General features: G+C 35.3%; 1 protein-coding gene across 3 annotated transcripts in view; it reads right to left on the bottom strand.

Annotated features, from left to right (window-relative positions):
- The window catches only part of ECHDC1 (ethylmalonyl-CoA decarboxylase 1), a 53,310-nt gene extending 41,340 nt beyond the window's left edge, over positions 1 to 11,970 (bottom strand). Inside the window, exons 1-4 of one of the 3 annotated variants that reach the window (XM_031964307.1) lie at positions 11,883 to 11,970; positions 11,484 to 11,595; positions 3,845 to 4,066; positions 1,703 to 1,845 (exon numbers count right to left, since the gene is read on the bottom strand). In XM_031964307.1, the coding sequence (XP_031820167.1) occupies positions 1,703 to 1,845; positions 3,845 to 4,066; positions 11,484 to 11,595 (477 nt within the window). In that variant the 5' untranslated portion in view covers positions 11,883 to 11,970. Of the gene's footprint in view, positions 1 to 1,702; positions 1,846 to 3,844; positions 4,067 to 8,830; positions 8,855 to 11,483; positions 11,596 to 11,882 lie in introns of those variants that run through there. The other 2 variants (XM_012549323.3, XM_031964309.1) reach the window with 2 other exon arrangements.
- Positions 11,971 to 12,587: the final 617 nt, after the last annotated feature.

The following is a 12,587-nucleotide window of genomic DNA, read 5'->3' as shown; positions in this document are numbered from 1 at the left end:
ATTTTTGGAGAGAGAAGAGAGAAAGCAATCATGGTTAAGTGAATTGCCCAATCTCACACAGTAAGAGGTCAGAGGCTGGATTGGAACTTAGGTACTCCTAACTCCAGGGTCAGTGCTCTATCTACTGAGACAACTAGCTGCCCCAATAAAAAATATTTTAAAAAGAATCAAGAGCTTGATTATAAATTATTTTCTAAACTATTATTTCATTTTATTTTCACATCTCAATAAGGTCATATCTCAGTGATCTCATTTTAGAGACAAGCAAACAGAAAGTTAGGTGACTTGCCTAAAGTCACAGAGCTAATTGAATTATTATTATTATACTGAATGATTCCTTAGTCTACTAGTTCATTGCTCCATTCACTTAAACATAAAGAAACATGCAGAATGAGAGGTGATGAAAAACAATAACAACAAAGACAATTTATATTTACATGGCACTTCCAAGATTTGCAGAATGCTACATCTGTAAAGCCAGGAAAGCCAAACTACTGCCACTACCTTCATGAACCACAATATTCCCTTTGTCCCTGGTGGATGCAGCTTGAGAACCAATGAAATAACTTCTTTTTTGAAGCTTTCAATTCTTTTTGTACTACTACACTAAACTGCTTTCCCAATCTAAGGCACTTCTGATAGTTTTCATGAACAAGAAAGCAAAAAGAAACTTCTGTAGTCTACTGGCAGATCCATTAATCTTCAAAAGGAAGATGGTAGCATTGGCATTCTCATTCTTAACAAACCCATGTAAAATTAATATATTCTCAGATATTAGTGACTTCCCCCCACTAGATGAAATTAAAGGAAGAATATGAGGCACCACAATAAAGTGGAAAGAACACTACTTACTCCCCTTCATATGTAATATGCATACAAAACACATCATATTTATGTTTATGATAGACAAATAACTACCAATCATTATTCCTTTAGGGAAAAGAGGATGAATGCAAGGGAAGTGAGGCTAGGAGAATTAAAGAGGGTAGATGATGAAAGTAGTTGTCCTTGGGTAACTAAGGAAAGAAACAATTCCTTATTGATATTTACAGAAGTCCTATCTCCTAAATAGTTCATACTTTTTGCTGCCTCTTTAAAAGCTAGCTATACTCCTTTTAATACTTCCCACTACTTATGCTAGTTTCTAATTAAATATTTGAAAAAATGAAACAAATACTTTAAACAGTTTCTAGAGGAATATATAAGAACAAATAAATCTAGAAAGCCAATAATCAAGTAGTTGAATCTTATTATCCTTACATAAGCAAGGACAGGATAAAGTCAGTTGAAGAATGTGTTCTATTACTATAGAACTATAAAAAGCTGCTTGTTTCCCTTATATCAGTCTCATCATTCAAGGTAAAATATAAATTTCTGAAAAGAGATTAATCAGGAATTGCCTTCTTAAAAGCCTTAGAAATATAACATAATAAACAATACTAATTTCCTCCTAAAGGAAAAATTTAAGGAAGAAAATTTAAGCCAAGAGTGAGAAGTGTGCTGGTTTTGAAGTCTGAGGATCTGGGTTCAAATTTTGCCTCTATCTCTTGCTACTTTGTGACTCTGGACAAAGCACTTACCACTGTTAAGTCAGTTTTCCGAAATGTAAAATGATAGACTATATTTTTTATTCCAGTGCCAAATCAATGATTTTATGTTTCAACAGGTATAACAAGATGTAGAAATTTACATGACCACTGACCTTTGAGGTTCCTATACTTTTTACAGTATTCAAATCGGATCCTGAGCAAAAAGTGTTTTTTGCCCCACAGACAATAAGACCTTTTCCTTCTTTCCAATTTTCTAGTTCAATCACCTTCTCCAGAAGCTGTAGCATCATAACTCCTGTTATTGAAAAAAAAACAAAACAAAAAAAACTAGGAAAATAGAAACAAAACTCCAAGGTCAGTAAGTACATTCCAAGTCTCTCTTGTCTATGAGTATAGCACTGCACTGGATTTTGGGAAAAATAGAAAAGACACAAAAGCCTTAATGTAATTTATGTATCATGTGAAACAGTTACAAAACAATGCAAGGCAGCATATGATTTAAGTGTTAAGCTGAGCTGAGCATCAACACAATGTTCATTCATAAAAGGGAAAGATTATGTTTAAGGCAGTGGTTAAAAAAAGAAACTAAGCTAAGGAGAAGATTCAATTAGACCAAAACTTCTTCCTTGGTCTCTAAAGGAATGTAAAGGGAATTGTAGAAAGAGGAAAAAATTAAAACTTCTTTAAAAAAAAAATCTTCCAATGTTTATCTTTTGGATAGGCTTATGCTAACATTTTTGGTAACTTTTCAAGTTCACAGTGTTCTCAGTGTGATATTCTTATTTTTTCTTTCCGAAGAAACTGCCTTAGAAACCAAAAAAAATTTTAACACAGTGATAAATTAAGACAAAGATTTGGATTAAAACATACTAAAGTTTACTCTGGCCATTACTTAATCCATTAAATTATAAACTTTTCCATTAGAATGTAAGCCACCTTTCAAGATCAGAATATATTCTGGTTATTTTCTCTATTACTTTTCATACCACTACCAGGATATACTACATTAAGGATGTTGACTCTCTCTGCTTAATTAGTTCACTTTATTCCACTGAAATTTTGGAAGTTTTCTTTTTGTTGATTAAAATTTTATCTTACAGTTAAAAGTCAGTCAGAACAGATATTTGCTGAATTTTTCCTAAGGATGAATATTTCTATGTAGGTTCTTAGTATGATATAATATATGGAATAGTGGACATGGAGTCCAGAAAATTTCAGTTTAAATCCTTTCTATGGCATTAGTGACCAGTAAAAAGTTAATTAACGTATCTAAGACTTAGTTTCTTTCTTCACTTATAAAATGAGGAAGTTGGATTAGATGGCCTCTAAAGTCCCAATATAAGTTCCTCTATTCCCCTATTCTTTGTAAAGGATGAAGGAATTAAAAAAAATTAAAGTGGACATAGCCTAAGTGATACACTGGATTTGTCAATACTTTTGTGATCTTGGACAATTCACTTAACCTCTCTGGGCCTCAACTTTTTTATATGTAAAATAATTAAACTAGATGGTCTCTAAATTCCTTTCCATTTCTAAGTCTAACATCCTATGAACACAATCTCTGGTCTTAAAAGTTGTTATATTCTGATAGTTTTAATGAAATAAACATTTGATCAAAATACATATGACTAAATCAACCAGCAAATGCAAAACAGAAAAATATATCATTCAGAACAGGAGATAATATTAGAATCATCTCTTCTTGCCCCCAAAAGTATAATGTGGTTCTTTTGCTATAGACTCACTTTTTCTATTATGTTTTTCTTAGTCTATTATAGTCTATTAACATGACTTTTCATTCCCTCAACATACACTAAAGTATGCAAAGTCAGTTCTGAAATATATTCCATGATACAAAGAAGCCAATGTAAGTTTTTAAAAAAATCATCATGGAAAAACAAGCCCACAAAATGTGTAACCCTTTGTATGTCATTGATTTAGGAGTATAATGTGTTTATCAGAACTAATGTAAGAAAAACTCAAAAAACATGGTGTAAGGTTGGCTCATTCAATCAACTGATTGGCACTTATTTATTAGATCATAAGACTATAAAGGTAGAGTTAAAGAAAGGGAACTTCATTTAGTCTAACTTTCTCATTTTGCATATGAAGAAACTGAAGTCCAGAGAGGAATCTGCTTAAAGTTACATAGGTAGTAACAGGCAGAATTTAAACTGTGGTTCAGTGACTCCAAAACCAGTAGTGCTCTTTCTATTTGAATGTGGTAACTCAAATTCTTCCATTAATCTTCAACAAGTCTGGGGGTTGTGGGCACAGCAGGGAATCATTAGTACCTGATAATGCATTCTTTTTACTTGGATTGTTAAGAGTGAGAATGCCAATGCCATCATCTTCCTTCTGAAGGTCAATAGATCCACCAGTAAATTGCTGAAGTTTCTTTTTGACATCTTCCTCATAAAAACCATGAGAAGTGCAGTATACTGGAAAGCCAGTTTGTTGGAATAGTTTTTTCCTTACAGAAAGAGTTGAAGTCTTCAAAAAAGAAGCAGCCATTTCTAGGGATAAAAAAAAAAAGAATAAAATGTGGTACGAAACCCAATTATACTGGTACCTTTTATTTGACTGTTAATATCACAATGTCCTGGGGATGGAATTTTGCATTTTTTCAAGGACACATCCCAATACTTGCACATACTATTGGTAGCAGCAATACCTTCTTGGCCTTCCCAACAAAGAATTTCCCCTTTTCTCTCCTATACCTACAATTTGATAACTCAAAAAATACATAATCTAGTTCCCTATAAAAAGTAATTTATATTACTTCAATTATAATACATTCATTATTAGGCTATAAGATATATGATAAAGTAAAGGAATATCCTAGTGTTGTATTAGTCACCATATTTTACTATTAAGATCACAAAACCATGTTTTCCATAGTTTCAGAAATCCCCTTCAATCTGGCAACAAATTTTTAGGGTGAACACTCTTGTCAATATACAAATCTTCACATCATAATGCTCTAATGATTCTTATCCTCTTCATTCTTTGGGATGCCTGCTATTGATTTAAAAGATAAATGATGTAAAAAGACATGTGTATGGCTTTTATTGGTGGAGGAAGAATTTCAAAATGATCAAGTGCATTTCCAATGTGGTTTTCTATAGTTTTAAAGAAGTCTCCATTATGAGAGTTCCCAGAAAGAATTAAGAAAAGATAGAAAACAAGAGATTATAAAGGTTACAACATAAACTTAATTCCTTCCTAGGAAAAGGTGTATATTTGTTAAAGTGCTGTAGTGGAGAAGTTAATGGCATATATTTAATAAATAATTACACAAAGAGGAATGGGTATTTATTATGGGGCAGCTAAGTGTCAGAGTGGATAAAGTGCTAGCCTAGAGTCAGGAGGACCTGAGTTCAAATCCAATCTCAGATACATATTATCTGTGTGACCCAAATGACAGAAAGTGAAATAAAAGAAAAACAATAGCTCTAGAGAACAGATCAAAAAGAAAAAATATAAGAATTAGACTACCTGAAAGATGTGACCAAAAAAAGCCTTCACAAAATAATGGAAGAAATAATCCAAGAAAATTTTACTGAGTGATAGAACAAAAGTGGAAAATAGAGAGAGAAAAAAAATCCACCAATCACCATCTCAAAGAGATATTTTGTGGAAAATACACAGATATATTATTGCCAAATTTTGAAACTCCCAGATCAAAGAGAAAATTTTACAAGAAACAAGAAAAAAACAATTCAAATACCCTGGAACTACAACTAGAATTGTACAGGACTTATCAACAGCCAGAAAAGACTACAGGTCCTGAAATCATATATACTGGTAATCAAAAGAACTAAGCTTGCACCAAAAATATCATATCCAGCAAAATTATCCATAATATTGAATGAGGAAAAATGGACATTCAACTAAACTTGCAGATTTTCAGAACTATCAACCAAACCTAAACTTAATAGAAAATTAACATGTTAGAGCCAATAGCAAAGATCAATTTCAAGGAACTTAACATGGACAAATTGCTTATGTTTCTTACATGGAAATGTATATGATATGTTTAAGATTGATATGAGCAATAATGTTACCCAAATGAGGTGCAGAGGAAAAACAGATACAGAGGCATTAAAGTGGGGAGGAGGGTTCATAGTTCTAAAAACCTACTCACTTCAGGAATGGGTTAAATAGACTAGACTTACATAAATACCATAAAGAGTTTAGCTCCCTGCAAAATCTATAAAGAAATAAGGGGTGAGAGATTGGTGGAGGGGGAAGCAAAGAGTAGGGGAAGAAGACAAGGGAGGTATCCATGAATGGGGGAAAGTTAAGTAATAGCAAAGTAAATTAAGGAATAGAATTAAAGCAATGAGTTAGCAGGGATGGGAAAGGTGTGTGTGTGTGTGTGTGTGTGTGTGAGAGAGAGAGAGAGAGAGAGAGAGAGAGAGAGAGAGAGTGTCTGAGTCTGTGTGTATGTGTGTGGAAATATATATGTATGTGTATATAATTTATATAGGTATACATAAATATATCCTTGCTTAACTTGATTGAGGGAGGTGGGAAGAGAGAATGAAAGGGGAAAAAAATAAACTAAAAAAAAAAAAAGTGTACAGCAGACAACAAAAGAACAACCTAGAGGGAGAAAAGATAGACACCCATGAATATGATTTCTTCTACTATTATATATCCTTTCTTGAACTGGTAATTTATTGTTATATATTTTGAATCCTCCCTGATGTGCTGGGCACATGACAATCTTCTGTTTTGCTTTGTTTTCCTTTTCTTTTTTTCTTTAAATAATTTAAAAAAAAAGAAAAAAGAAAATTCCAAATAATGGTCATGAAGTCAGACACAACCAAACAACACAACAAACACAAAAAGGTTATCATAATCTGTATATAGCCATGCAGCTCCCAAAGAGGCTTCCAGATTTCATGAACAAATTTAAGAAAAAATATCAAAAAATCTTGTTACCTGCTGAAATTATTTATAAATGTGATACTTGTAAAAGTAATTTCTAATCCTTTTCACAAAGATTAGAATGGCTCATAAATCTCATCAAGGACACTTTAAAAATAAACAAACTTTGATTTAATGATAACATATTAGAAGTAACAAGGGCTATGATCTTGGAGTCTGGAAAAGAGAGAGTAGTATAAATATACTGTGTCTTAAATCATATTTTATTCTTCATCTTGGTGCAGTTGAACACTTAAATAGGTCTATGGATTTGTGATCCTCTGTTCTTCTTTACAAACACTAATACCAGAGTAACCTTGACTGCATCTAGGATTTTCTTAGAAGAGTTACTGGAATAGTTTGCCATTTCCTTCTCCAGCTCATTTTACAGATGACAGGGTTAAATGACTTACCTAAGGTCAAATAGTTATTAAGTGTCTGAAATCAGATTTTAACTCACACATACACACCATGATTACATGCCAAAGTGACACAATACATTTATCATTTAATTGTAATTGTTGTTTTTCAATTCAATTCAATAAAAATTTGAAACATAGTCCCAGTTAGTTCCTTTAGGGATAGATATTCCATTTATCAGAAAGGTATGCTATTGGTTCGTGTTATATGACACAAAATTAAGTTATCCACCCCCTAAAAATAATAAAATAAACTAAAAAATTTATCCCAGATTTAGGAATTTCTTTTCATCAGATTCTACCTTTCTATAGAGAGATTATGTTCCTCTAAGAGTAGAGATTGGGAGAGCAGTGTTCTAAGTAAACAAGAGTACACTTCAGTAGTGCTATTAAGTAACATAAACTTCTAGACATCAACCACCAGATTAAAAAAATGTAAGCCACCCTACTTGTCATAACATAATATTGCCAGAAGCTCAGAGATGACATGTACTCTCAGAGAATACAGTAATAGGGAAAAATTCCTGAGTGAATGAATCCTAGAAGAGAAGCTGGTAAGTGTGTTTGGATACCCTGTGAGATCCTGGAAGCTAGTGGTAGGAAGGGTGCTGAAAGAGCTGTAGGAATTGATTTTCACAATTGTTAATTCATAAAGCTCTCACCTGGTTAGGGTTCCTAATTTCGTGGTGTGTGTAGACAGCTATAAGCATTCTACCTCTGGTGCATAATTCCTCTTTTGTGGGTTTTTCAAGTTAGTGAAAAAATGTCTATTTTTCACCTTGTTGGTTACATATACAAATGACATCTTATTTCTTACTAAAGTGCATGGCCTTTTCTCAGTGATTAAAGTATTCCTTGACCTTTTCTGCCACACTGAAAAATGTGAGAATTTTCCCCACTCTTCAGTTTCTTCATTCCATATCTATTACTTTCCATAAGAGTACACTACCTTTCCATTATATCCAGAATAATTAAATCACAGCTCCTTTAAAATAGTCAGACCTTGATTTTTCTTTTTTCCCTTTTTTGCTGACGCAGTTGGGGTTAAGTGACTTGCCCAGGATCACACAGCTAGGAAGTGTTAAGTAGCTGAGACCAGATTTGAACTCAGGTCCTCTTGACCTCGGGGCTGGTGCTCTATTCACTGTACCACCTAGCTGCCTCCCATCTTGATTTTTCTTGTGTAGCATGATAATTGTAGAAATATGTATAGAAGAATTAAACATGTTTAACATATATTGGATTACTTGCCATCTAGGGGAGGGGGGGGGAAATTTGGAACACAAGATTTTGCAAGGGTCAATGTTGAAAAATTATCCATGCCTATATTTTGAAAATAAAAAACTTTAATAAAAAAATAAAAAATAGTAGCAGTTGGGACTCAAAAAAAATAGATCTATTTCTGTGGAAAATGCCTTTTTTTTGCACTCCTATTCATCTCAATTGTTTTAATTTTCTAAATTCAGCTTTCCAAGTATTCCAACTCAATATTTACTAAGCTTGGTAAATAACTCAAGTATTAAATAACTCAAATATTTCACTAGTCCCAAATAACAGTGTAACCTCAGTTTTTTCTGACTCCTAACCTTTGCTCTTACCAAAATCAATGATATTTTCTTTTACTTGTTAAGTTTTTGCGTAATTAAATGACCTAGGAAAAAATAACAACAAAGTTCATATGGAAAAACAAAAGGTCAAGAATTTCAAGGGAATTAATAAAAAAAAAATCAAATGATGGTGGCTTAGCTGTACCAGATCTAAAACTATACTATAGAGCAGCAGTTACCAAAACTATTTGGTATTGGCTAAGGAATAGATTAGTTGATCAGTGGAATAGATTAGGTTCAAGGGATAAAACAATCAACAAATATAGCAACCTAGTCTTTGACAAACCCAAAGATCCCAGCTTTTGGGATAAGAACTTACTGTTTGATAAAAATTGCTGGGAAAATTGGAAACTAATATGGCAGAAACTAGGCATTGATCCATACTTAACGCCGTACACCAAGATAAGGTCAAAATGGGTTCATGACCTAGGCATAAAGAATGAAATTATTAATAAATTAGAGGAACATAGGATAGTTTACCTCTCAGACCTGTGGAAGGGGAAGGTTTTTATGACCAAAGCAGAACTAGAGATCATTACTGATCACAAAATAGAAAATTTCGATTATACCAAACTGAAAAGTTTTTGTACAAACAAAACTAATGCAGACAAGATTAGAAGGGAAGCAATAAACTGGGAAAATATTTTTACAGTCAAAGGTTCTGATAAAGGCCTCATTTCCAAAATATATAGAGAATTAACTCTAATTTATAAAAAATCAAGCCATTCTCCAATTGAAAAATGGTCAAAGGATATGAACAGACAATTCTCAGATGAAGAAATTGAAACTATTTCTAGTCATATGAAAAGATGCTCCAAGTCATTATTAATCAGAGAAATGCAAATTAAGACAACTCTAAGATACCACTACACACCTGTCAGATTGGCTAAGATGACAGGAAAAAATAATGATGATTGTTGGAGGGGATGTGGGAAAACTGGGACATTGATTCATTGTTGGTGGAGTTGTGAACGAATCCAACCATTTTGGAGAGTAGTTTGGAACTATGCTCAAAAAGTTATCAAACTGTGCATACCCTTTGATCCAGCAGTGTTACTACTGGGATTATATCCCAAAGAGATTATAAAGAAGGGAAAGGGACCTGTATGTGCACGAATGTTTGTGGCAGCCCTTTTTGTAGTGGCTAGAAACTGGAAACTGAATGGATGTCCATCAGTTGGAGAATGGCTGAATAAATTGTGGTATATGAAAATTATGGAATATTACTGTTCTGTAAGAAATGACCAACAGGATGATTTCAGAAAGGCCTGGAGAGACTTACACGAACTGATGCTGAGTGAAATGAGCAGGACCAGGAGATCATTATATACTTCAACAACAATACTAGATGATGACCAGTTCTGATGGATCAGGCCATCCTCAGCAACGAGATCAACCAAATCATTTCTAATGGAGCAGTAATGAACTGAACTAGCTATACCCAGAAAAAGAACTCTGGGAGATGACTAAAAACCATTACATTGAATTCCCAGTCCCTATATTTATGCACACCTGCATCTTTGATTTCCTTCACAAGCTAATTGTACAATAATTCAGAGTCTGATTCTTTTTGTACAGCAAAATAATGTTTTGGTCATGTATACTTATTGTGTATCTAAGTTATATTTTAATATATTTAACATCTACTGGTCATCCTGCCATTTAGGGGAGGGGGTGGGGGGTGGGTAAGAGGTGAAAAATTGGAACAAGAGGTTTGGCAATTGTTAATGCTGTAAAGTTACCCATGTATATATCCTGTAAATTAAAGGCTATTAAATAAAAAAAAAAAAAAAAAGTTTTTGCGTAATTAGATAAGAAATGAGAGCACAAGGGAAAGAAGGTAAGAGTTAAAAGTGATATTCAGGAATCAAATCATGCTCCTGAATATGAATATTACTGATACAGCTTTTGATTACTTCTTCTCAAGATAAAATTACGAAAAGACCCAAGTTTCGATAACCGAGAAATTTTGTTGAACTGTCCTTTTGCTGAACAGTGAAATTAGGGATGTGTGTACAGGCACAAGCAATGATTATTTAGTAAGTCAAATGGCATTTATTAAATATCTACTGTGTGTCAGACACTTTCAATGAGGACCCAATAAAGCATCAAGATCAACTGCTGTAATGATGATAAATTATTTAACTTGAAAAGGCTAAAAGTCAAGGCTAGAGTTGAAGGAGAATTGATACAAAGAGATTTTTGTTCACAAATGATTGTGTACTCAATGCAGCCTCTAAAGCTGAAACACAACAAAATGTGGATTGATTCTCTGCTGCTTGTGTTAATTTTGGCCTACCAATTAACACCAAGAAAAAAAACCTCTTCACCATATGCCTGTGAAATCTGGACAGTACACCTGAATCTTGTGTGTATACTTATATGTATGTAATATGTTTACCTGAACATATATACCCCTTCTATATACACAAATATGTAATTATGTATACACGCTATAATTATATATAACAAATTACATGTGTGCATGTCTATATACATATACACATAAATACATATGTGTACACACGTATATATATATATATATATATATATATATATATATATATATCTCCAACTTACATATATTTACACACATATATACCTTTGGTCCCAGAAGCCGTTATTCAAATTCAGCCTCAGAGTCTTACAAGCTGTGTGACCCTGGGCAAGTCACTTAACCTGTTTGTCTCAGTTTCCTCATCTGTAAAATGGAGAGAATACCAGCACCCCAGAGATAACATTTGTAAAGCACTCAGTACGGTGCCTGGCACACAGGTAACATAAATGTCAGCTATTACAGAAGGGGTAGGGCACGATGTAGTGGCTAGAACCGAACAAGGAATGCAGGTTGAATCCTCCCTTAAAAATTATGTAACCTCCTCTCTCTGTCTCAACTTGTTCATCTGTAAAATGCAGGAGTTGTACTACACGCTCTTCCAGCTTTCGATCCGGGATCCTGCATTCTGGATTACCTTGGGAAGCGGCGGGGTTCCCCTCGTTGGGCTGGTCAGGCCGCAAGCCCTCCTGCTGAGAAGGCGGTAGAAGGGATTGCTTTTCACCGGTGGCCGCGGACGCCCCGTCCATCTGCAGTAGGGGAGAGAGCACGCCAGACAGTCGAAGGACACTCTCAGAAGGAGCGATGAACAGACGGACGTTCTGTCTTCGCCGTATCGCTCCTTCGGCCGCCACCAAAGCTTCCTCCGCAGTTCCAGCAGTGGTTAAAAGCCTCCGCTATAAACTGTCCAGCCCGTCTACCTTTTTCCCGACCCCGTGCGAAAGCGCGGGGAGGGTTCCTCCAATTAGCCTCCGGAGCCCCGCCCCCGCTCCCCGAACGCGACAGCCTCCCCTTCTCTGTGGCAGTCGAAGCTTACCTTCCGGCTTGGACACGCCCTCTCAGCTCCTACTCTCGGCGACCTTCTAAACTCGGCTTCCGCTTACCTCCCGGGACAGGAAGTTCCGCCTTCAGATATAATTAACCTTCCCCGCGCCCTCTGGGCGCAGAGGCGGAAGGGGCTAGTGCTCCCAAACTTCAATCCCCTGACATCTCTTCTTTCCTACTTCGCCACCGCTGCGGAGCCTCGCCTGTTGCCTCCAGGGCAACTGTGGCGCCCCCTGACGCTCTGTTTTACTTTTCTGTTCCAAACCCCAGCTGGGATCAGAATGTCCTTGGGTACCAGAAGCAAGGTCGGTAACTTGCCCTCCCTGGAAAGATGCACACAAAACTCCCCACCCCCCTGAGTTTCCCGGGCTTTTTGACGTGATACGTGATTGGATTAGACTCCTGGAATGTTGTTTTTATTTTCTCGCCTTTAAAATGGGCCCATTTATTAAAGATAAAAGAGTTCTTGGAAGAAAGGACTCTGGAGCCAGAAACCCTCTGATTCCATTGCTTTAGGGAGCTCGGATGAAGAAACTGCATCTACCAACAGAGCTCTGCAATTTAGCGTTAGTTCTTGGAGCGCTGAAAGATTAAGCAATCCCGCTTAAATCCAGAATGAAGCTAGCTGTAGCAGAGTCTCCAGCTCTTAAGTCTTCCTGAGATCTTAAACCAGTGTGCTATCTAGTAAGACCGTGTT

The sequence above is a fragment of the Sarcophilus harrisii genome, chromosome 4, assembly GCF_902635505.1.
Source record: "Sarcophilus harrisii chromosome 4, mSarHar1.11, whole genome shotgun sequence".
Lineage (NCBI taxonomy): Eukaryota > Metazoa > Chordata > Mammalia > Dasyuromorphia > Dasyuridae > Sarcophilus > Sarcophilus harrisii.
The sequence above is the reverse complement of the archived record's forward strand: the minus strand, read 5'-3'. Positions and strand labels throughout refer to the sequence as shown.